Source organism: Heterodontus francisci, chromosome 5, assembly GCF_036365525.1.
Source record: "Heterodontus francisci isolate sHetFra1 chromosome 5, sHetFra1.hap1, whole genome shotgun sequence".
Taxonomy (NCBI): domain Eukaryota; kingdom Metazoa; phylum Chordata; class Chondrichthyes; order Heterodontiformes; family Heterodontidae; genus Heterodontus; species Heterodontus francisci.
This window is the reverse complement of record NC_090375.1, coordinates 89,945,688-89,971,761: the sequence shown is the minus strand read 5'-3', so window position 1 is coordinate 89,971,761 and position 26,074 is coordinate 89,945,688. Positions and strand designations below refer to the sequence as shown.

General features: G+C 46.9%; 1 protein-coding gene across 8 annotated transcripts in view; it reads right to left on the bottom strand.

Moving 5' to 3' along the window:
• LOC137369955 (protein EFR3 homolog A-like) overlaps positions 1-26,074 on the bottom strand; it is a 325,373-nt gene that overhangs the window by 210,373 nt on the left and 88,926 nt on the right. For all 8 annotated transcript variants that reach the window (XM_068031744.1, XM_068031747.1, XM_068031748.1 and 5 more), the window contains 2 exons: positions 17,237-17,364; positions 4,797-4,947 (listed from right to left, as the gene is read on the bottom strand). In XM_068031744.1, coding sequence (XP_067887845.1) covers positions 4,797-4,947; positions 17,237-17,364 — 279 coding nt within the window. The remainder of the gene's footprint in view (positions 1-4,796; positions 4,948-17,236; positions 17,365-26,074) is intronic.

Genomic DNA, 26,074 nt, shown 5'->3' with positions numbered 1-26,074 from the left:
CGCGCGCGAGGGGGAGAGAGAGAGAGATCGAGCGTCGCGCGCGAGGGGGAGAGAGAGAGATCGAGCGTCGCGCGCGAGGGGGAGAGAGAGAGATCGAGCGTCGCGCGCGAGGGGGAGAGAGAGAGAGATCGAGCGTCGCGCGCGAGGGGGAGAGAGAGAGAGATCGAGCGTCGCGCGCGAGGGGGAGAGAGAGAGAGATCGAGCGTCGCGCGCGAGGGGGAGAGAGAGAGAGATCGAGCGTCGCGCGCGAGGGGGAGAGAGAGAGAGAGATCGAGCGTCGCGCGCGAGGGGGAGAGAGAGAGAGAGATCGAGCGTCGCGCGCGAGGGGGAGAGAGAGAGAGATCGAGCGTCGCGCGCGAGGGGGAGAGAGAGAGAGATCGAGCGTCGCGCGCAAGGGGGAGAGAGAGAGAGATCGAGCGTCGCGCGCGAGGGGGAGAGAGAGATCGAGCGTCGCGCGCGAGAGGGGGAGAGAGAGAGATCGAGCGTCGCGCGCGAGGGGGAGAGAGAGAGAGATCGAGCGTCGCGCGCGAGGGGGAGAGAGAGAGATCGAGCGTCGCGCGCGAGGGGGAGAGAGAGAGAGAGATCGAGCGTCGCGCGCGAGGGGGAGAGAGAGAGAGATCGAGCGTCGCGCGCGAGGGGGAGAGAGAGAGAGAGATCGAGCGTCGCGCGCGAGGGGGAGAGAGAGAGAGATCGAGCGTCGCGCGCGAGGGGGAGAGAGAGAGAGATCGAGCGTCGCGCGCGAGGGGGAGAGAGAGAGATCGAGCGTCGCGCGCGAGGGGGAGAGAGAGAGAGATCGAGCGTCGCGCGCGAGGGGGAGAGAGAGAGAGATCGAGCGTCGCGCGCGAGGGGGAGAGAGAGAGAGATCGAGCGTCGCGCGCGAGGGGGAGAGAGAGAGAGATCGAGCGTCGCGCGCGAGGGGGAGAGAGAGAGAGATCGAGCGTCGCGCGCGAGGGGGAGAGAGAGAGAGATCGAGCGTCGCGCGCGAGGGGGAGAGAGAGAGAGATCGAGCGTCGCGCGCGAGGGGGAGAGAGAGAGAGATCGAGCGTCGCGCGCGAGGGGGAGAGAGAGAGAGATCGAGCGTCGCGCGCGAGGGGGAGAGAGAGAGAGATCGAGCGTCGCGCGCGAGGGGGAGAGAGAGAGAGATCGAGCGTCGCGCGCGAGGGGGAGAGAGAGAGAGATCGAGCGTCGCGCGCGAGGGGGAGAGAGAGAGAGATCGAGCGTCGCGCGCGAGGGGGAGAGAGAGAGAGATCGAGCGTCGCGCGCGAGGGGGAGAGAGAGAGAGATCGAGCGTCGCGCGCGAGGGGGAGAGAGAGAGATCGAGCGTCGCGCGCGAGGGGGAGAGAGAGAGAGATCGAGCGTCGCGCGCGAGGGGGAGAGAGAGAGAGATCGAGCGTCGCGCGCGAGGGGGAGAGAGAGAGAGATCGAGCGTCGCGCGCGAGGGGGAGAGAGAGAGAGATCGAGCGGCGCGCGCGAGGGGGAGAGAGAGAGAGAGAGATCGAGCGGCGCGCGCGAGGGGGAGAGAGAGAGAGATCGAGCGGCGCGCGCGAGGGGGAGAGAGATCGAGTGGCGTGCGCAAGGGGGAGAGAGATCGAGCGGCGCGCGCAAGGGGGAGAGACAGAGAGAGAGAGAGAGAGATCGAGCGGCGCATGCGAGCGGGCGCGCGCACCAAAGGGAAATCACGCACGAGCCAGCGACAAAGGCAGGAAACAAAGGGTAATTGTTGACGGGTGTTTTAATGACTGCACAGCTGTTTCCGTGGCATTCCGCAGGGCTCATTGCTGGGTCCCCTGCTTCTTGTGGTATATATTAGCGATTTGGACGTAAATGTCGGGGACATGATCAAGAAGTTTGCAGATGACACAAAGATTGGCCATGTGGTACATAGCGAGGATGATAGCTGTAGGCTGCAAGAAGGTATTGATGGTCTGGTCAGAATAGGCGGAAAAGTGGCAAATGGAATTCAACCTGGAGAAGTGTGAGGTGATGAATTCAGGGAGGTCAAACAAGGAAAAGGAATACACAATTAATGGGAAAATACTGGGAGGTGTGGAAGAGGTGAGGGACTTTGGCGTGAACGGCCACAGATCCTCGAAGGTAGCAGGGCAGCTCGTTAAGGTGGTTGAGGCATATGGAATTCTTTCCTTTATTAGCCGAGGTGTGGAATACAAGAGCAGGGAGGTTATGCTGGAACTGTATAACTCATTGATTGGGCCACAACTTGAATACGGGGTACAGTTCTGGTCACCTCATTACAGAAAGGATGGAATTGCACTAGAGTACAGAGGAAATTTACGAGGATCTTGCCAGGACTGGAAAAATGCAGCTATGAGGAAGGATTGGATAGACTGGGGTTGTTCTCCTTGGAACAGAGAAGGCTGAGGGGAGATCTGATTGAAATGTATACAATGTTGAGGGGCCTGGATAGAGTGGAGGTGAAGGGCCTATTTAGCTTGGCAGAGAGGTCAGTGACAAGGGGGCATAGATTTAAAGTGATTGGTAGAAAAATTAGAGGGGAGATGAGGAAAAGTTTTTTTTACCCAAAGGGTGGTGGTGGTCTGGAAGTCCCTGCCTGAAAGGGTAGTTGAGGCAGAAAACCTCAACCCATTGAAAAGGAGTCTGGATATGGACCTCAAGTGCCGTAATCTGCAGGGCTACGGACCAAATGCTGGAAGGTGGGGTTAGAATGGGTGGATCATTTTTCAGCCAGCACAGATACGATGGGCCAAGTGGCCTCTCTGTGCTTTAAACGATTCTATGATAGAATGTGAGCCAACAATAGAGCGCAATCCATACAGCCATAAGCGAGGGTGCCAGCCAGCCAGAGAGCAATCACGATCTCTCCTGATAGATGAACATCTAACTGGAATACTCTGCATGACTATATCAAATGCATGGGCAGACACTGTCTACTTGTACAAGCAAAAACAATGCCAAGTATCTCACTAAATCAGTGCTCAACATAGCAAGCTCATAAAAGCAAAATACTGCGAATGCTGAAAATTCTGAAATAAAAACAGACAGTTCGGGAAATACTCAGCAGGTCTGGCAGGACCTGTGGAGAGGGAAGCAGAGAGGGGCAGCACAGTGGCGCAGTGGTTAGCACCGCAGCCTCACAGCTCCAGCAACCCGGGTTCAATTCTGGGTACTGCCTGTGTGGAGTTTGCAAGTTCTCCCTGTGTCTGCGTGGGTTTCCTCCGGGTGCTCCGGTTTCCTCCCACATGCCAAAGACTTGCAGATTGATAGGTAAATTTGCCATTATAAATTGCCCCTGGTATAGGTAGGTGGTAGGGAAATATAGGGACAGGTGGGGATGTGGTAGGAATATGGGATTAGTGTAGGATTAGTATAAATGGGTGGTTGATGGTCGGCACAGACTCAGTGGGCCGAAGGGCCTGTTTCAGTACTGTATCTCTAAACTAAATTAAACATAAACTAAACTTAACGTTTCAGATCTGTGACCTTTCATCAGAACAGATACAGACGGACACAGAGATGAAAAGTCACAGACCTGAAACGTTAACTTTGCTTCCCTCTCCACAGATCCTGCCAGACCTGCTGAGTATTTCCAGCACTTTGTTTTTATGATAGTAAATTAATAAATTAGTCTTCTCATTTAAAGCTTGTTCAGAAAAATGATTTTTTTTTGTTGTTTTGATTAGTACTAAAATAAATTTCTAATGCCTTTATCCTTCCAAAATTTGCTCACCAGCCCCCTATGTAAGACAAAATTTGTAATGTGCCCCCCCCACCATCCAAAAAAGTTGGACATCCCTGGCTTAGATGAAGGAATAGGGAGGTGTATATGCACATTTGCTGATGGCACCAAGGTGGTGCAGTAAGTAAAGTAGGTGGGAGCAAAAACTTGTAACAGGTCATTGATAGATGAAGTGAGTGGGCAAAACTGTGACAGATGAGTGAACAATGTAAAGAAGCACAAGGTCATCCACTTTGAACCTAAAAGATTGAACAGAGAACTTCTGAAATGGTGTGATGCTAGGAGTAAAAGGTTAATGGAAAGCTAGTCTTCATCTCAAGGGGGCTGGCTGGAATACAATGGGGCACTTCACACAAAAGGATAGAGGAAATCTTGAACTCACCCCCAAAAAGCTGTTGAGGCCAAGCCAATTGAAAATTTCAAAACCAAAATTAGTAGATTTTTGTTAGACAAGGGTATTGAGGGATATAGAAGCAAGAAAGCTAAATGGAGTTACGAAACAGATCAGAACAGGCTTGGGGGCTGAATAGTCTACTCCTGTTCCCATGTTCCTACAATTAGATAACTTGCAAAGAGCCAGCCGTAAGGCTGCCTTGGGTGTTGTATGATTCTATTCTATGTTTTTGTAAGAAAGCAGGAAAGAAAGTAAAGAATACCAACTGTGGTTGGTGGCATCACTCAACGAGGTGGAAGAGGAAATAATAGAAATAAGTACCAACCCCCTCTGAAGTCATTAGAAAGAAAACACAAGAAATGGAAGGACAAAGAAAATAGGCATTCTAAACAAAGCACACAGCTGGCAATACGTGAACCATGAAGGAGATGCACTTCCATCTAGCTCTGAAATTATCATTTATCAGGTAGACATATGCTCCATGGATATGGAATAAAGAGGGGACTTGGCATAATGAGTTTCGTAAAAGCTTCTAAAAATCTGCAAATGGTTTATAATATACTGGCTTCAGCATCACAAGTATCTGCAACTGATCTTTTTTAGCTGCAAATGGGAAATGAGCTAAAATGCATGGGTAGCCTATAATCCAGATGCAATTTAAATAAAAAGTCTGCTCACACAACTTACCGAATTAGAGCCAAGAATTTGAAGCTCAGGCTCTCCAGACTCCAACAGTTTGGCTACCATTTGAAGGAAGCTTTCAACAAAGAGGTTAATGCTTTGGGAATGACAAGCCATCAAAAGCTGGTCCAGTGCCTCCATTGCAATGAAAACATACCTGCAGACAACAAATTAATCAGCTCTAATATATATAACAAATCAAAATATTTCCCCCTGCCCCACCGCATCCCCCCCCCACCGTGGCCCCACCCCCGAATATTCTGTCCAGTTTTGGGCACCTTACTTTAAGTGAGACGCAAGGACATGGAAAGGGTGCAGAAGAGTTTCTCTGATAACAGGAACGAGCAACTTTAGTTATGAAGAGATACTACAAAGAAAGGAGCTTTTCTCATTCGAACAAAGATGATTAAGAACAAATCTTACATTCACAATTATTTATTACTTGGTTAAAGAAAAGTTTTCCAATCAAAAACTGGAGGGCATACAAACAGACAATGCTGGAAGTACTTAGCATGTCAAACAGCATCTGTGCAGTGAGAATTAACGCTTCAAGTTGATGACCTATTGTCAGAACTCTGAAAAGTTAGAGATGTAACAGGTTTTAAGCAAATAGAGGCAGGGAAGGTGGAGGGTGGGTTGGGGATAACAACAAAAGGTAAGGCAAGGCCTGCGGTAGGCAGGAGAGACTAAATGGCAAAAGGGTTGATGGTGCCAGGCAATGGGCGTTGGTAGTGGGACAAGTGAGAGGTGCTGAGCCAGTTCAGACCAGGAACCTGGAAACCGTTCGTACTGGAGGGCCACCTACTTCTGAAAAATTTCCTGTTCTGATGAAAGCTCATCGATCTAAAACATCAACTTTGCCTCTCTCTTCACAGATGCTGCCTGAGTATCTCCAGCATTTTCAGTTTTTATTTCAGATTTGCAGCATTTGCAGTATTTTGCTTTTGGATTAAGGCATAATTTATGGTCACCAAATTATGGACAAAAACAATGGGTAGAATTTTATTCTTGCGGAAAAGGCATGGGAGACAACCCTGTCTCAGCTGTCTGCAGGACTCGGAGCCACATTTTACGGGATTCGGCAACTAATTGGTTACCATCGGGGCTGCTGACCCTATGAAGGACAGCGGATGGCCTGCACGCCCCCAGGAGCTGCTGGCCAATCAGAAGGCCAGCAGCTCAGCTTTCTCAGCAGCACCACTGGGAACGGTGGCCACTGCTGTGACTGCACCTGGAAGAAGAGGTCGCCATTGAAGGACGCTGCCTTCCCAAAGCAAGTTATTGGGATCAGGGGGCTCTGGGGCCAGTCAAGCAGGCCCCAACGAAAGGTGGGTGTAGGTGAGGTCAGGTGGCACTGTTGCCACGAGGGCAGCCATTGCCACCGGGCGTGCCCTCCATGGGTCAGAGAGCACCCGAATGGGAGGAGCTCCCGCGCTCGTTGGGAGACTGCCCAGGCTTATCTGGCAGTCTCCCCATGTGGTGGAGGGCCTGCCGCTGGTAAAATGCCAGCAGCAGCGGGAAGAGGTGGTTAATTGGCCACTTAAGTGGCTCAACTGGCCTCTGGACCAGATGAATATAAAAACAAGTTTGGGGGTCGGCTATACTCAACATGTACATTAAAAAAGGAAACGATGAGGTCGTTGAAAGATGCCAAAGACACCAGAATATCAAGTAGAATAGAATGGCTACAATACAGATGAAGGCAATCAACCCATCACGCAAATCAGCTCATCCCACTCCCTTGCCTTTTCCCCCGTAGACCTGAAAACTTTTTCTCTGCATGTGTTTATCCAATTTGCTTTTGAAGGCCATGATTGAGTCTGTCTCCACCACACACTCAGGCGATGCATTCCAGATCCTAACCACTTGCTGTGTAAAAAGCTTTTCCTCATGTCTCCATTGGTTCGTTTGCCTCTCAGCTTACATCAGCGTCCTCTGATTCTGGACATTTCAGCCAATGGGAAGGGTGGCCTCCCTATCTACTCTGTCTAGACACCCTCATGATTTTAAACACCTCAATCAAATCTCCTCTCAACTTTATCCTCTAAGTACAGTCGCAATCTATTGACATAACTGAAGTCCCTCATCCTTGGAACCTTTCCTCTAAATCTTTTCTGCAACCTCTCCAATGCCTTCACATCCTTTCTAAACTGTGGTGCCCAGAATTGGACACAATACTCCAGTTGAGGCCGAACCAGAGTTTTATAAAGGTTCATTGTAACTTCCTTGCTTTTGTACTCTATGCCTCTATTTATAGAACCCAGAATCCCATATGCCTTTTAAACTGCTTTCTCAATCTCCCCCACCATTTTCAAAGATTTGTGCAGAGATACCTCCAGGTCTTTCTGTTTCTGCATCCCCATCAGAATTGCACCCTTTATTTTATATTGCCTCTCCTCATTTTTCCTACCAAAATGTATCACTTCACACTTTTTAATTTTCAAAATATACTTTATTCATAAAAATCTGTAAAAAATACATTGCCAAACAGTTTCAAACAGCACCAAGTCAAAAAATACAAACAATGCAAAGGAGGTCCGTTTGCTTCATTACAATCATGAGTTGCCTCACCACCCTTCCATTTCACATTTGTCATCCAATTACATTTTTACATTTTACAGCAAATGAAAAATTTCCCAATACAGTTCGAGGGGTTTCCCATGGATCCAGCCCCTCAGTTCAGCTTGGTGGGGGGACCTTACAGTGTGGTCTTTCCCCATTGAGCCTTTGCTGCGGCTGCCCCTAGCTTTAGTGCGTCCCTCAGCACGTAGTCCTGGACCTTGGAATGTGCCAGTCTGCAACTCTCGGTCGTGGACAACTCTTTACGCTGGAAGACCAGCAAGTTTCGGGCAGACCAAAGGGCGTCTTTCACCGAATTGATAGTCCTCCAGCAGCAGTTGATGTTTGTCTCGGTGTGCGTCCTTGGGAACAGCCCGTAGAGCACAGACTCCTGTGTTAGAGCTGCTTGAGATGAACCTCGACAAAAACCACTGCATCTCTTTCCACACCTGCTTTGCAAAGACACATTCCAGGAGGAGGTGGGCAACCATCTCTTCCATACCACAGCCAACGCGAGGGCATAGCGCAGAGGGGGCGAGACTTCGGGCGTGCAGGAAGGATCTGAAAGGGAGGGCTCTTCTCACCACCAGCCAAGCTACATCTTGGTGCTTGTTTGAAAGCTCTGGTGATGAGGCATTCCGCCAAATGACTTTGACGGTCTGCTCGGGGAACCATCCGACAGGATCCACCGTCTCCTTTTCCCGTAGGGCCTTGAGGACATTCCGTGCAGACCATGCCTGATGGATCGGTGGTCAAAGGTGTTTTCCCGCAGAAACCGCTCCACGAAGGATAGGTGGTACGGCACGGTCCAACTGCATGGAGCGTTCCGCGGCAATGTGACCAGGCCCATCCTTCGCAACACTGGGGACAGATAGAACCTCAGCACGTAGTGACACTTGGAGTTTGCGTACTGGAGGTCTACTAACAGCTTGATGCAGCCGCACACGAAGGTAGTCATCAGGATTAGAGCCACGTTGGGTACATTTTTTCCGCCCTTGTCCAGAGGTTTGAACATTGTGTCCCTCCGGACCTGGTCCATTTTAGATCCCCAGGTGAAGTGGAAAATGGCTCGGGTGACCGCCACAGGACAGGAGTGGGGTATGGGCCAGACCTGCGCCACGTACAGCAACGTGAGCGCCTCACACCTGATGACCAGGTTCTTACCCACAATGGAGAGAGATCGCTGCCCCCACATGCTCAACTTTTGTTGTACCTTGGCTACTCGCTCCTTCAAGGTTTTGGTGCACGCCCCGGCCCTTCCGAACCATATCACCAGTACCTTCAGGTAGTCAGACCTGATGGTGAAGGGGACAAAGGATCGGTCAGCCCAGTTCCCAAAGGACATGGCCTCGCTCTTCCCGTGGTTAACTTTGGCTCCCGAGGCCAGTTCGAACTGGTCGCAGATGCTCATCAGTCTGCGCACTGACAGCAGATCCGAGCAGAAGACGGCGACGTCATCCATGTATCACTTCACACTTCTCTGCATTAAATTTCATCTGCCACATGTCCACCCTTTTAACCAGCTTGTCTATGTCTTCTTGAAGTCTATCACTATCCTCCTCACAGTTCACAATATTTCCAAGTTTTCTGTCATCTGCAAATTTTGAAAATGTGCCTTCAAAAACCCAGTCTAGGTCATTACTATACAAAAGCAGTGGCCCTAATACCAATCCCTGGGCAACCCCACTGTATACTTCACTCAATTCCAAAAAATAACCATACGAACATACAAATTAGGAGCATGAGTAAGCCATTCGGCCTCTTCGTGACTGCTTCGCCATTTAATAAGATCATGGCTGATCTGATTGTGGTCTCAACTCCACTTTCTCACCTACCCACGACAGAGCATTAGCCTAGGCCTCTGGATTACTAGTCCAGTGACAATACCACTACACCAATGCCTCCCCGATCACCAAGACTATTTCCTGTCAGTCGGCCAACTTCGTATCCCTGCTGCCACTGTCCCTTTTATTCCATGAGCTTCAACTTCGCTGATAAGCCTGTTATGTAGCACTTTATCAAAGCAGATCAAAAAACTGAAATTAGTTAAACATTACATGCCTTTAATAAATCAATGCCTGCTTTTCTTAATCAATCCATACTTGTCCCAGATTATCATTTATAAAAGCTTTCCCACCACTTTTTTTTTTAAAAACAGATGCAACATTTGCAATTCTCAGTACTCTGGCACCATCCCCATATCCAAGGAGGATTGGAAGATTAGGACCAATGCCTCCGCATTTTCCTCCCTTACTTCTTATCCTCAGATGTCTCTTATTTGGTCCTAGTGACTTATCAACTTTAAGTAAAACCAGCCTAATACCTCCTCTTTACCAATTTTTAGCCATCCAGTATCTCAATTACCTCCCCTTTCACGGAGATCAGCAGCATCTTCTTCCTGGGTAAAGCCAGATGCAAAGTACTCATTTAGCACCTTAGCCATGCCCCGTCTCCATGTGTAGATGCTCTTTTTGGTCTCACTATCTCTTACTACCTTTTTACTAATTATATGCTTATTGAAGAATTTTGGATTCTCTTTTATTAGCTGCCAGTCTCTTCTCATACTTTCTCTGCCTCTTATTTCCTTTATCACTTCTAAAGTTTCTATATTCAGCCTGGTTCTCACTTGTATTATCAACCTGACATCTTTCATACGCACCCCTTTTCTGCTTCATCTTTCTCTCTCTTTCACCATCCCGGGTGTTCTGGCTTTGCTTGCTTTACCTATCCCCATCATGAGAATGTACCTCAATTATAACCAAAATATTTCTTCTTTAAAGGCTGTCCATTGCTCAGTTACAGATTTGCCTGTCAATTTTAAGACCCCAATCTACCTGGGCCAGATCTGTTGAGCCCACTGAAATTGGCCTTCCTCCAATTAATATTTTTACTCTAGATTGCTCGTTGTCCTTTTCCATAACTAACGTAAATCTTATGACACAATGATTACTGTTCCTTAAAGGTTCCCTTACTGACACTTGATCCACTTGACCCACTTCATTCCTCAGAACCAGAGCCAGCAGTGCCTCCCAACTTGCTGGACCAGAAGCATACTGATCAAGAAAATTCTCCTGAATTGTTCCCCCTCTCTGCCCTTTACAGTATTATCAGTTTATATTGGGGTAATTAAAGTCCATTATCACCATTCTATAGTTCTTTTACTTTTCTGTAATTTCCCTGCAAATTTGCGACTCTATATCTTTCCCACTAGTTGGTGAGCTATAGAATACACCCAGTAATGTCATGATATCTCTACTGCTTGCATCTAAGATTCTGTTCTTGACCCCTCTAGGGGGTCCTCTCTCTTCAGCACTAATATTCTCCTTAATCCATACCGCCACTTCCCTCCTTTTCTTTTCCCCTTCCCTATCTTTCCTTTTTATTTTTAAGTCTTTCTTGGGATGAGAGCTTTGCTGGTATGGCCAGTATTCATTGCCCATCCCTAATTGCCCATGAAAAGGTAGTGGTGAGCCACTTTCTCGAACCACTGCAATCCATGTAGTGTAGGTACACCCACAACGCTGCTAGAGAGGGAGTTTCAGGATTTTGAGCCAGTGACAGTGCAGGAGTGGTGATATAGTTCCAGGTCAGGATGGTGAGAGACTTTGAGCTGAACGTGCAGCTGGTGGTGTTCCCCTCTGTCTGCTGCTCTTGACCTTCTAGGTATTAGGAGTCACTTGTTCGGAGGGTGCTGTCGAAGGAGTCTTGGCAAGTTGCTGCAGTGCATCTTGTAGATGGTACGCACTGCTGTTACTGTGCGTCGGTGGCAGAAGGAGTGAATGTTTATGGGGTGCCGATCAAGTGGGATGCTTTGTCTTGAAGGTGTCACTCTCAGAGTATGGGTTGGAGCTACACTCATCCAGGCAAATGGAGAGCATTTCATCATATTCCTGGTTTGCAGATGGTGTGCAGATTTTGTGGAGTCAGTAGACAGGTTACTCACTGCAGAATTCCCAGCCTCTGACCTGCTCTGGTAGCCATAGTATTTATATGGCTGGTTCAGTTCAGTTTCTGGTAAATGGTAACCCCCAGGACATTGATAGTGGGGGATTCAGTGATGGCAATACTGTTGAACGTCAATAGGGAGCAGTTAGATTCTCTCTTGTTCGAGATGGTCATTGCCTGGCACTTGTGTGACAGAAATATTACTTGCCACTTATTAGTCCAAGCCTGAATGTTGTCTAAGTCTTGCTGCATGTGGGCACAGACTGCTTCATTATCTGAGGACTTGCGAATGGTTGTGAACACTGTGCAATCAGCAAGCATCCCTACTTCTGACCTGGCATTGGAGGGAAGCAGCTGAAGATGGTTAGGCCCAGCACACTACCCTGTGGAACTCCTGCAGCAATGTCCTGGGACTGAGAGGATTGGCCTCCAACAACTATAACCATCTTCCTTTGTGCTAGGTATGACTCCATCCAGTGGGGAGTTTTCCCCTTATGTACAGTGACTTCAATTTTGCTAGGGCTCTTTGATGCCACACTCAGTCAAATGTTGCCTTGATGTCAAGGGCAGTTAATATCACCTCACCTCTTGAATTCAACTATTTTGTCCATATTTGGACCAAGGCTGTAATGAGGACTGGAACTGAGTGACCTTGGTGGGAGCCCAACTGAGCACTGGTGAGCAGGCTGTTCAGATTAAGAGCCACTAGATAGCATTGTCAACGACACCTTCCATCACTTTGCTGATGATTCAGAGTAGACGGACGGGATGGTAATTGGCTGGATTGGATTTTTCCTGCTTTTTATGGATAGGACATACCCGGGCAATTTTCCACATTATTGGGTAGATGCCAGTGTTGTAGCTGCACTGGAACAGCATGGCTAGTGGTGCAGCTGAATCTGGAGCACAAGTCTCCAATACTACAGCCGGATTGTTGTCAGAGTCCATAGCCTTTGCTGTATTCAGTGAGGTCAGCCATTTCTTGATATCATGTGCAGTGAATCAAATTGTCTGAAGCCTGGAATTCATTATGTTAAGGACCTCAGGATGGATCAACCATTCGGCACTCCTGGCTGAAGATGGCTGTAAATGTTCCAGCCTCGTCTTTTGCACAGACATGCTGGGCTCCTCCATCATTGAGGATGGGGGATGTTTTTGGAGCCCCTCCTCCAGTTAGTTGTTTCATTCTCCACCATTCATGACTGGATGTGACAGGAGTGCAGAGCTTTGATCTGATCCATTGGTTGTGGGATCCCTGGTGCCAGGGTCAAGGATGTCACTGAGCGGCTGCAGAGCATCCTGAAGGGGGAGAGTGAAAAGCCAGCAGTTGTGGCCCACATCGGAACCAACAAAATAGGCAGAAAGAGGGATGTGGTACTGCAGTCAGAATTTAGGGAGCTAGGTAAGAAATTAGCAAGCAGGACCTCAAAAGTAGTAATCTCTGGATTACTCCCAGTGCCACGTGCATGTGAGTATAGAAATAGAAGGATAAGACAGATGAATTCATGGCTGGAAAGATGGTGCAAGAGGGAGGGCTTCAGATTCCTGGGACATTGGGACAGGCTCTGAGGGAGATGGAACCTGTACAGGCCAGATGGGTTGCGCCGGAACAGAGATCCTTGCGGGACGTTTTGCGAGTGCTTTTGGGGAGGGTTTAAACTAGTATGGCAAGGGGATAGGGACTTGACTCAGTTGGGACAATATCAGAAATTAAAATGGAAGGCGGAAAATTAATGTATGAGTCTGGAAAGCAAAGGAAACAAAGGTTAGAAAATAAGTGAGAGAGATTAGCATTGCTCAAGGGTATCTATTTCAATACGAGGAGTATAGCAAATAAAGCAGATGAGCTGAGGGCACAGACAGAGACATGGCAGTATGATATCATAGCTATTACAGAAACATGGCTTAAGGAGCGAGAGAAATGGCAGGTCAACTTCCTGGTTACAGGTTTTACAGATGCGATATGGAGGGGGATAAGAAAGGAGGGGGAGTGGCAATTTTGGTTGAAGTAACTATTACAGTTGTGAGATGGGATGATATGTTGGTAGGTCATCAAATAAGGCCATATGGATTGAGCTAAGGAACAAAAAAGGGGAAATCACACTGCTGGGAGTGTGCTATAGACCCCCAAACAGTCAGAGAGAGAGAGAAGAGCAGAAATGTAGGCTAATCTCTGAGAAGTGCAAAACGATTGGGCAGGAATAGTGGCAGATTTTAACTACCTCAATATTAACCGGAATAGTTTTAGTGTGAAAGGAATGGAGAGAGCAGAATTCTTGAGGTGCATTCAGGAGAACTTTTTTGGCCAGTATTTAGCAAGTCCAACAAGAGAGGATGCAGTTTTAGACTTAGTTTTAGGAAATGAAGATGGGCAGTGGAAGGAGTGGCAATGGGAGTGCATATTTGTGGTAGTGATCATAATTCAGTTAGTTTTAGCATAATTATGGAAAAGGACAGAGATAGAACAGGAGTTAGAGTTCTCATTTGCGGCAAGGCCAATTTTACTAAGCTGAGGAGTGATTTAGTAAAAGTGAACCGGAAACAGCTACTTGAAGGTAAATCAGTGTCAGAGCAGTGGGAGGCATTCAGAGGGGAAATTCAAGGGGTTCAAAGTTATCATGTACCCACAAAGAAAAAGGGTGGGACGGCCAAATCTAGAGCCCCATGGATGTCAAGGAGCTTACAGAGTAAGATAAGGTAGAAAAGGAAAGCTTATGCCCGACACAGAGAACTCAACACTACAGAAAGCCGAGGAGTACAGAAAGTGGAGGAGTGAAATCAAAAAGGAAATTAGGAAAGCTAAGAGAGGGCATGAAAGAATATTGGCAAGCAAATTCAAGGTGAACCCAAAGATGTTTTGTCAATACATTAAGAGTAAGAGGATAACTAAGGAAAGAGTAAGGCCTATAAAAGACCAAAAAGGTAACCTACGTGTACAGGCGGATGATGTTGGTATTGTTCTTAATGAATACTTTGCGTCTGTCTTCATACAAGAGAGGGACGATGCAGATTTTGCAGTTAAGGAAGTGGGGTGTGAAGTATTGGATGTGATAAACATAGGGAGAGAGGACGTATTAATGGGATTAGCATCCTTGAAAATTGATAAATCACCAGGGCCAGATGAAATATACCCCAGGCTGTTAAAAGAAGTGAGAAGAGGAAATAGTGGAAGGTCTGACCATCATTTTCCAGTCCTCACTGGATACAGGTGTGGTGCCAGAGGATTGGAGGACTACTAACGTTGTAGCTCTGTTTAAAAAGGGAGCGAAGGATAGACCGAATAATTACAGGCCAGTCAGTCTAACCTCAGTAGTGGGCAAATTATTGGAATCTATTCTGAGAGACAGGATAAACTATCACTTAGAAAGGCACAGATAATCAAGGATAGTCAGTATGGATTTGTTAAGGGAAGATCTTGTCTGACCAACTTCATCAAGTGTTTTAAAGCAGAAACAAGGGAGATAGATAAGGGTAGTGTAGTTGAAGTAGTCGACATGGATTTTAGCAAGACTTATGACAAGGTCCTACATGGCAGACTGGTTAAATAAAAAAATCCTGTGGGATCCAGGGAAATGCAGTAAGGTGGATACAAAATTGGCTCAGTGGCAGGAAACAAAAGGGTAATTGTTGACAGGTGTTTTAGCAACTGGGGGGGGCTGTTTCCAGTGGCGTTCCGCAGGGCTCAGTACTGGGTCCCCTGCTTTTTATGGTATATATTAACGATTAGGACGTAAATGTGGGGGGGTGGGGAGATCAAGAAGTTTGAAGGCGACCCAAAGATTGGCCCTGTGGTAGATAGAGAGGAGAATAGCTGTAGGCTGCAGGAAGCTCTGGTCAGATGGACAGAAAAGTGGCAAATGGAATTCAACCCGGAGAGGTGTGAGGTGATGCATTTGGGGAGGTCAAACAAGGCAAAGGAATACACGATTAATGGGAAAATACTGAGTGATGCACCGGAAGTGTGGGACCTTGGAGTGAATGTCCACAGATCCCTGAAGGTAGCAGGACAGGTCGATAAGGTGGTTAAGAAGGCATATGGAATCTTTCCTTTATTAGCCGAGGTATAGAATATAAGAGGAGGGAGGTTATGCTGGAACTGTATAAATTATTGGTTGGGCCACAACTTGCATACTGTGTGCAGTTCTGGTCACCTCATCACAGAAAGGATGGAATTGCACTAGACAGAGTAGAGAGGAGATTTACTAGGATGTTGCTGGGACTGGAAAAATGCAGCTATGAAGAAATATTGGATAGGCTGGGGTTGTTCTCCTTGGAACAGGAAAGGCTGAGGGGAGATTTGATTGAGATGCACAAAATTGTGAGGGGCCTGGACAGAGTGGAGGTGAAGGGCCTATTTAATTTAGCAGAGAGGTCAGTGACTACAGAGCATAGATTTAAAGTGATTGGTAGAAAGATTAGTAGGGAGATGAGGAAAAGTTTTTTCAGCCAGAGGGTGGTGATGGTCTGGAACTCACTGCCTGAAAGGGTAGTTGAGGCAGAAATGCTCAACTCATTCAAAAGAAGTCTGGATATGCACCTCAAGTGCTGTAATCTGCAGGGCTACGGACCAAATGCTGAAAGGTGGGATTAGAATGGGTGGAACATTTTTCTGCTGGCAGAGACATGATGCGCCAAATGGCGTCTTTCTGTGCCGTAAACTTCCTATGATTCTATTTCTTACTGTAGTGCTATCTGTTTCTCCCAAACTTTTGTGCACCTTCTTTCTACTTTCTATTTCTACATCCTGGTTCCTATCTTGTTAAGTTAGTTTAAACCCTTCACAATGCATTAGCAAACATTCTACGAGAATATTGGTCCTGCCTCTGCTGACCTATCTGTCTAGCCTGCATCGGTCCCATTGCCAGGTTCTGAGGTTCCAGGAATCTAAAGCCCTCCCTCCTGCACCATCTCTCAAGCCAAACATTTATCAGCTCTGGCCTCCTATTTCTATACTCACTAGTTTGTGGCAGCATGAGTAGTTCGTAGATTACTACCTTTGAGGTCCTGCTTTCTAGACTCCTTCCTAACTGCCTAAAATCTGCCAGCAGGACCTCATCTCTCTTTCTACCTATATCATTGGTACCAATATGGACCACGACCAATGGCTGTTCACCCTTCCCCCTCAGTGTGCTCTGCAGCCAGTTACGTCCTTGACTCCGGATCCTGGATTCAACTAAACAATTTATTTCTGTATTCAAAGAAGAGGCCATAGGCAGGTAGTTAGGTTCCCGGAGGATCGGAGGAAATATGAAAAGGAATTGAGGTTCCAGCTAATGCAGTCATTAAGAGGATGATCAATTCAAATTATTTTTCTTGCATGAGAATGGTGACAGAAAAGTGACGAGTTATGATATCAAGTCCTAAGGTTTTAGGACTCTGACATATTGGACCCAATAACAGCTATATTTTTAGCCAAAGACTGAATATAATTTACACAAAGATAAGTTGTGGCCATAATAGCAAGCAGTAATTTATTCAAGTAATAATTTTTAAAACCAAAGTAACTTTTTTTCTAGAAATGAAAGAATACTTAAGCACGCAAGCCGAAGACATCACAGCTATTTATCACAGTCTCACCATGGAAGAAGTTAAAATGGAATGTCAACAATATGAAGAGAAAGAATGGCAAAGATGGTACAATCAGGGAATTGGAAGCACTTAAAAGGATTAGTTTTCAAGGGCGAGGGTCTGAAAATTAACCTCGTCTCAGCATTTTCTCATACTCTCCAGAAGTCACTGAGGCGCAGTGCATCACACCTCATGGCAGAAGTACGTTTCACACAGTTAGTTACTGAAACTCAAGATTTCAGGTTCTGAAAAATTATACCTTTTGTAATTGCCCACACTAATTTATTTCTCTCCTGGGATATATTGTGTCATGTTTTAAGCTACCAACACATTCAAATAAAATTCTCAATTTTTAAACAATAAAAGTTACCTACCCATATCTATGCCTGACAACATCCCGGCTGAGCCGTTCTGCAAGGTACTTTCCTATTCGATCCAGTTTGTCTGGAGCTGAAACTGCATAGAAGGTCAACTTCTCCATGTCAGCTTTCACAAGACCATCCTAAGAAGAAAAGACTGGTGAGGTAAATAAGCACCTTTTTTAAAAGTTTGTCATCTGTTCTTTATACCAGATGCTGACTTAGTGTCATGCATTTTACCCACTGCTAACTTTATTAAAATCCTCATTATTGCTCGAGGTGAGGGATGTCCCTATTACAGAATGAAAGACTCATCCACTTCAGCAAGTGGTGTCCCCACAAAGAATTCCAGATGTAGAATTACATCCCTCTAACATACTTTAACCTAAACCTGAATAGGATCAACCTTGTAGATCACCAATCCTAAACCAATGCTATTTATACTTGGCACTATAAACACTTTTAAATTACAATGGTGAACCAAGTTCTGCTGTCATACAGATCTATTTATTTCACATGTGAGAATTAAGCTTTAATAAAAACTTCACTACTTGCATTTGGTCAGTGACCAGGCAAATACTGGACAACTTTTATCTACATGTCTGGAAAAAATGACCACATGGCTAATAGTTCAAATTAGTAAAACGAACATAGTTAACCCATTGAAGATGGCCACACTTTACAGTATTATAATCTAAAGTGTAGTTTAGAACTGGTACAGGCTAGTACTGCTGTCAATTTCTGACCACTAGGTGGCATTATACCTCTTGATTAGCACCACATCGTAAATGGAAGAATCAATCTGATTGGAAGTAAAACTGCGCAAGAAAAGTAATTTCCTGCATCAATTGAAATCCACATGTTCCACATGCAGAAGCAGCCCTGTTGACAAACATTTAGCACTTGGTATGTCTGGTCCCAGTGGTGGCATTCCAGTCTTCCATTTCTAAAATAGTGGTTGGAAATGCATAGATTTAAAATCAAGCAGATTACATCAATAAAAAGGGCCAATTAAAGTAATTCTTGGGACAGAGAGCATCGCAGAAGGATCAAGCAGCATAAATACAATGCAGGCATGGGAAGAACAACAGAGGGCGTCGCAAAACAACAAAGTGAAAAAGTGCACGTGACATCACAACTGAGGAGCAGGCGCTGAGCCAGAGTGAACGAAGGTGGTGATCGAGGGTAAGCACTGAAGTAAGTAAGGATCTAAGAAAAGGAACTAGAATAATTAAACCAGGTTTTAAAAAAAAGTGAGGCCTTAAGCTTTAAATCTTAAGTTTATTTAGTCTAATAAATAGAGCATGGCAGGGCACCTCAATGCCGTCGAATCCACGTCGGTGCCAAATGGGAACTCCAGAACACTTCTCGTGCCCTGGAGAAACATATGCAGAGGAGGTACCATCAGCTGGAGGAACTCAAGCTCTGGGTTTTGGAGATTGAGCAGCAGCTGATGTCACTGCAGTGCATCTGCGAGATTGACAGCCACATACATAGCACATTTTAGGAGGTGGTCACTCTGCAGCTTAAGAGGACAAGCAGAGAGGGAATGTGTGACCACATGACAGACAAGGAGGATCTAAGCAGGTTGTGCAGGAGTCCCTTAAGTGCATCTTGCTCTCTAAACAGAATTCCTCTGAAGAATCTGAACTCAGACAACTGACTCCACTGCACTTAAGTCATTGTTATCCCGCCAGGGGACCTCTAACTTTAACTCTGGTCTCCTTCCTATTATCTCCTATCTATCTCCCTTTTACTATCCGAATTTATATGGAAACAGACCCATATAACTCGAGCTGCAAGTTGATTCACGTGCACATTTTGACTGTCGCTCTGGACCTGAGCCTATCACTCTATTTCCACTTTTGCTCTTTTTAACTTCTTTCCTCTTTATCCCTCGTAAAGCCCTCATCATGCCTCCATTCACCTTTCCACCCTCAAGTACTCTGCCCTCCCAAATCCCTGCCCCAACCCTTCAGCACTCCTCTACTTTCCTGCTCGCTTGCTGCAGTCCCAGGCTTCATTCCCTCTTAGATAAGAACAAAGAACAGTACAGCACAGGAACAGGCCATTCGGCCCTCCAAGCCTGCACCGATCTTGATGCCTGCCTAAACAAACACCTTCTGCACTTCCGGGGCCCATATCCCTCTATTCCCTTCCCATTCATATATTTGTCAAGATGTCTCTTAAACGTTGCTATCGTATCTGCTTCCACCACCTCCCCTGGCAGCAAGTTCCAGGCACTCACAACCCTCTGTGTAAAAAACTTGCCTCGCACATCCCCTCTAAATTTTGCACCTTAAACCTATGTCCCCTAGTAACTGACTCTTCCACCCTGGGAAAAAGCTTCTGACTATCCACTCTGTCCATGCCACTCATACCTTTGTAAACCTCTATCAGGTTGCCCTTCCAACTCCGTCGTTACAGTGAAAACAATCCGAGTTTATCCAAACTCTCCTCATAGCTAATGCCCTCCAGACCAGGCAACATCCTGGTAAACCTCCTCTGCACCCTCTCCAAAGCCTCCACGTCCTTCTGGTAGCGTGGCGACCAGAATTGCACGCAATATTCTAAGTGTGGCCTAACTAAGGTTCTGTACAGCTGCAACATGACTTGCCAATCTTTATACTCTATGCCCTGACCGATGAAGGCAAGCATGCCGTATGCCTTCTTGACTACCTTATCCACCTGCGATGCCACTTTCAGTGACCTGTGGACCTGTACGCCCAGATCTCTCTGCCTATCAATACTCCTAAGGGTTCTAAGCCTACAGTTTTCCTATGTGCCTCTCTTGGCATCCTCTGACGGGTTCATCAAAGCACTTGGCACTGGCTGATTATTGGTAGCAGCCTCAATTGCCCCATTCCACTCTCCTGTCGATTTGCCCGCCCAATGCGCCCTCGGGGGCTAATCTTGCCAATCTTATTCCTGTCCAACTCACCCTTCCGACTGCTGACCCTGTGGATTGTGCCAGATCAGCTCTCACCACCCCTCCATGCATCTCCCTCCAGAATGTCTGTTCACTTGCGAACAAGGCCCTTGCCATCCATGAACTTATTGTGGATGAGTTCATCTACATCAAGGTCTTAACGGAAACCTGGCTGAGGGACAATGATACTTTGCCCCTTAATGAAGCCTCCCACGCTGGCTATATCTTCCACCACTTGCCCCGCCAAGACCGTCACCTTGGTGATGTGGCACTTATCACCAGATCACACCTTGGCCCGACCCCCTACTCATCTGGCACTTTCTTCACCTTGGAGCACGTCACCTTGCTCCATCCCTCTCATCTCTTTCAAAATCATCATTCTCTACCGCCTACCCAAGTATCATAAAAATTCTCTCACCAAGATATTTTCACTGCTTTCTTCCCTCAGTCTCTGTACCGAACAACTTCTTATCCTCAGTGATTTCAATCTCCATCTCAACTCATGTTCTCTCTCCCGAGTTCACTACCCTCTTATCCTCCCTAACTCTCCCCCCATATAAACTCCCCAACCCATATTCACAGCCAACCCCTTGATGTTGCATTCTCACAAGGTCTTGCTAGTCCCATTGTTGCAATTAAAGATAAGGCCATCGCTGATCACTTCCTGCATCAGTCACCACCCAGATCCCCTTTCCACACCCCCAAACTTAATTTCTCGGTATCTGTCCCTGGAAAAAAAACTATCCCTAATTCACTTACAACTGCACTTTCAAAATCCCAAATGTCCAACCTTTGACCTTCTGTTCACCACAACATTTCTGCAGCTATTGATTTTCTCAACTGCACACTCACCTCCACCTTTGATGCCCTGGTCCCCAATAAAACCATCACTCTCATCCAGGCCACTTCCACGGTATAGCCCTCATCTCTGCTCACTGAAGTCCAAGGGATACAGACTTGAAAGGATATAGCAGACAACTGGTTTAACCATGCCCTGCCAGATCTGGCTGGACCACATAACACACCACAATCCTGCTCTCATCTGCTAAATAAAACCAAAGAACCATGGAAAAATTACACAAGAGAAGGAGGCCATTCAGCCTGTCGTGTCTATGCCAGCCGAAAAAAACTAGCCGCCCAATCTAATCCCACCTTCCAGCACTTGGTCCATAGCCTTGTAGGTTACAGAACTTCAGGTACATGTTCAGATATCTTTTAAAAGAATTGAGGGGTTCTGCCTCCACCAGCGTTCCTGGCAGTGAATTTCAGACACACACCACCCTCAGGGTGAAAAAGGTTTTCCTCATGTCCCCTCTAATCCTTCTACCAATAACCTTAAATCTGCACCCCCTGGTAATTAACTTCTCCGCTAGGGGAAACAGGTCCTTCCTGTCTACTCTATCTAGGCCCCTCAATTTTGTACACCTCTATTAAGTCACCCCTCAGCTTCCTCTGTTCCAAGGAAAACAACCCTAGCCTATCCAATCTTTCCTCATAGCTGCAACTTTCAAGCCCTGGCAACATTCTTGTAACTCTCCTGTATACTCTCTCCAGACCAATTACGTCCTTTCTGCAATGGGGTGACCAAAACTGTACACAATACTCCAACTGTGCCTAACTAGCGTTTTGTACAGTTCCAGCATGACAGCCCTCCTTTTGAATTCTATACATCGGCCAATAAAAGAAAGCATTCCATATGCCTTCTTCGCCACTCTATTCACCAGTCCTGCCACCTTCAGGGACCTGCGAACATGCACTCCAAGGTCTATCACTTCTTCTACCCCTCTCAATAGCCCATTTATTGTGTATTCCCTCGCTTTATTTGCCCTCCCCAAATGCATTACCTCACACTTTTCTGGACTGAATTCCATTTGCCACTTTTCCACCCACTCAACCAAACCATTGACATCATTCTGGAGTCTGCGGCTTTCCTCCTCACTATCACTATGTGAGCCCACATCAGAGAAACCATCTATGACCACCTATGGCAAACGTGTGAAGCAGAATGCAGACTGGTTTCAATCTCACTTTGAAGAGCTGGAACCTGTCATAGCCGCTAAGCACATTGCACTGTTGAACTACAAGAAAGCCCCCAGTTAACATCCATAGCACTTAAAGCAGCCAGAAACGCTGCACAAAGAACAGCCAAGCGCTGCGCAAATGACTACTGGCAACACCTATGCAGTCATATTCAGCTGGCCTCCGACACCAGAAACATCAGAGGAATGTATGACGGCACTGAGAGCGCTTTTCGGCCAACCATCAAGAAGATCGCCCCCCTCAAATCTAAATCAGGGGACACAATCACTGACCAACGCAAGCAAATGGACCGCTGGGTGGAGCACTACCTAGAACTGTACACCAGGGAAAATGTTGTCACTGAGACCCGCCCTCAATGCAGCCCAGTCTCTGCCAGTCATGGATGAGTTGGATGTACAGCCAACAAAATCGGAACTCAGTGATGCCATTGATTCTCTAGCCAGTGGAAAAGCCCCTGGAAAGGACGGCCATACCCCTGAAATAATCAAGAGTGCCAAGCCTGCTATACTTTCAGCAGTCTACGATCTACTTTGCCTGTGCTGGGACAAGGGAGCAGTACTACAGGACATGCGCGATGCCAATATCATCACCCTCTATAAGAACAAGGGTGACCGCGGTGACTGCAACAACTACCGTGGAATCTCCCTGCTCAGCATAGTGGGCTAAGTCTTTGCTCAAGTCGCTTTAAACAGGCGCTAGAAGGTGGCTGAGCGTGTCTACCCTGAGGCAGTGTGGCTTTAGAGCAGAGAGATCCACCATTGACATGCTGTTCTCCCTTCGTCAGATACAGGAGAAATGCCGCGAACAACAGATGACCCTCTACGTTGCTTTCATTGATCTCACCAAAGCCTTTGACCTCGTCAGCAGACGTGGTCTCTTCAGACTACGAGAAAAGATCGGATGTTCACCAAAGCTACTAAGTATCATCACCTCATTCCATGACAATATGAAAGGCACAATTCAGCATAGCAGCGCCTCATCAGACCCCTTTCCTATCCTGAGTGGTGTGAAACAGGGCTGTGTTCTCGCATCTACACTGTTTGGGATTTTCTTCTCAGTGCTGTTCTCACATGCGTTCAAGTCTTCAGAAGAAGGAATTTTCTTCCACACAAGATCAGGTGGCAGGGTGTTCAACCTTGCCCGAACAGCGAAGACCAAAGTACGGAAAGTCCTCATTAGGGAACTCCTCTTTGCTGACGATGCTGCTTTAACATCTCACACTGAACAGTGTCTGCAGAGACTCATCGACAGGATTGCGGCTGCCTGCAACGAATTTGGCCTAACCATCAGCCTCAAGAAAACAAACATCATGGGGCAGGACGTCAGAAATGCTCCATCCATCAATATTGGCGACCACGCTCTGGAAGTGGTTCAAGAGTTCACCTACCTAGGCTCAACTATCACCAGTAACCTGTCTCTCGAAGCAAGAATCAACAAACGTATGGGAAAGGCTTCCACTGCTATGTCCAGACTGGCCAAGAGAGTGTGGGAAAATGGCGCATTGACACGGAACACAAAAGTCCGAGTGCATAAAGCCTGTCTCCTCAGTACCTTGCTCTACGGCAGCGAGGCCTGGACAACGTATGTCAGCCAAGAGCGACGTCTCAATTCATTCCATCTTCGCTGCCTCCGGAGAATCCTTGGCATCAGGTGGCAGGACCGTATCTCGAACACAGAAGTCCTCGAGGCGGCCAACATCCCCAGCAAATACACCGTACTGAGCCAGCGGCGCTTGAGATGGCTTGGCCATGTGAGCCGCATGGAAGATGGCAGGATCCCCAAGGACACATTGTACAGCGAGCTTGTCACTGGTATCAGACCCACCGGCCTTCCATGTCTCCGTTTTAAAGACGTCTGCAAACGCGACATGAAGTCCTGTGACATTGATCACAAGTCGTGAGAGTCAGTTGCCAGTGATCGCCAGAGCTGGCGGGCAGCCATCAAGGCAGGGCTAAAGTGTGGCGAGTCGAAGAGACTTAGCAATTGGCAGGAAAAAAGACAGAAGCGCAAGGGGAGAGCCAACTGTCTAACAGCCCCGACAACCAACCTTATCTGCAGCACTTGTGGAAGAGTCTGTCACTGTAGAATTGGCCTTTATAGCCACTCCAGGCTTTGCTTCACAAACCACTGACCACCTCCAGGTGCTTACCCACTGTCTCTTGAGACAAGGAGGCCAAAGAGGAAGAAGATCAACGACAATTTTTGTGTCATTAGCAAATTTCCCAATCATGCCTCCCACATTTAAGTCCAAATCATTAATATATACCACAAACAGCAAGGGACCCAACACTGAGCCCTGTGGAACACCACTGGAAACAGCTTTTCATTCACAAAAACATCCATCGACTACTACCCTTTGTTTCCTGGGCCTGAGCCAATTCTGGATCCAACCAGCCACATTCCCCAGTATCCAATGGGCTTTCATTTTGCTGACCAGTCTGCCATGTGGGATCTTGTGAAACACCTTAATAAAGTCCATGTCGACCACATCCACTGCACTACCCTCATAAATCCTTCTTGTTACTTCCTCAAAAAACTCAATTAAGTTAGTAAGACATGATCTCCCCTCAACAAATCCATACTGACTATCCCCGATTAATCTGTGCCTATGTGGCAGTTCATCCTGTCGCTCAGAATCGATTCTAACAATTTACCCACCACTGTGATCAGACTGACCGGCCTGTAATTATTTGGCCTATCCCTCACACCCTTTCTAAACAATGGTACAATGTTCGCAGACCTCCAATTGTCTGGTACCTCTCCTGTATCTAGTGAGGATTTGAAGATGATCCTCAGTGCATCTGCTATTTTCTCCCTGGCTTCCTTTAACACTGGGATGCAATCCATCTGGCCCTGGTGAATTATCCACTTTCAAAGGATGTCAGACCCTCTTGTACTTCCTCTCTCATTATGTTTTTCGTATCTAACATTTCACACTCCTATTTAACGACAATGTCTAAATCAATCCTCTCCTTTGTGAAGACAGGGACAAAAAACTCATTAAGAACCAAGCCCACATCTTTTGCAGCCATGAAGAAGTTCCCTTGTACATCTCTGATAGGCCCTACCCTTTCCTTAGTTATCCTCTTGCTCTTAATGTACTGATAAAATATTTTCGGGTTTTCCTTGATTTTGCCTGCCAATAATCTTTCATGTCCTCTCTTTGCTTTTCTAATATCAAAGAACAAAGAACAAAGATAATTATAGCACAGGAACAGGCCCTTCGGCCCTCCAAGCCTGCGCCGATCCAGATCCTCTCTCTAAACATGTCGCCTATTTTCTAAGGTTCTGTATCTCTTTTCTTCCTGCCCATTCATGTATCTGTCTAGATACATCTTAAAAGACTCCATCGTGCCCGCATCTACCACCTCCGCTGGCAATGCGTTCCAGGTGCCCACCACCCTCTGCGTAAAGAACTTTCCACGCATATCCCCCCTAAACTTTTCCCCTTTCACTTTGAACTCGTGTCCTCTAGTAATTGAAACCCCCACTCTGGGAAAAAGCCTCTTGCTATCCACCCTGTCTATACCTCTCATGATTTTGTACACCTCAATCAGGTCCCCCCTCAACCTCCGTCTTTCTAATGAAAATAATCCTAATCTGCTCAACCTCTCTTCATAGCTAGCGCCCTCCATACCAGGCAACATCCTGGTGAACCTCCTCTGCACCCTCTCCAAAGCATCCACATCCTTTTGATAATGTGGCGACCAGAACTGTACGCAGTATTCCAAATGTGGCCGAACCAAAGTCCTATACAACTGTAACATGACCTGCCAACTCTTGTACTCAATGCCCGTCCGATGAAGGAAAGCATGCCGTATGCCTTCTTGACCACTCTATTTACCTGCGTTGCCACCTTCAGGGAACAGTGGACCTGAACACCC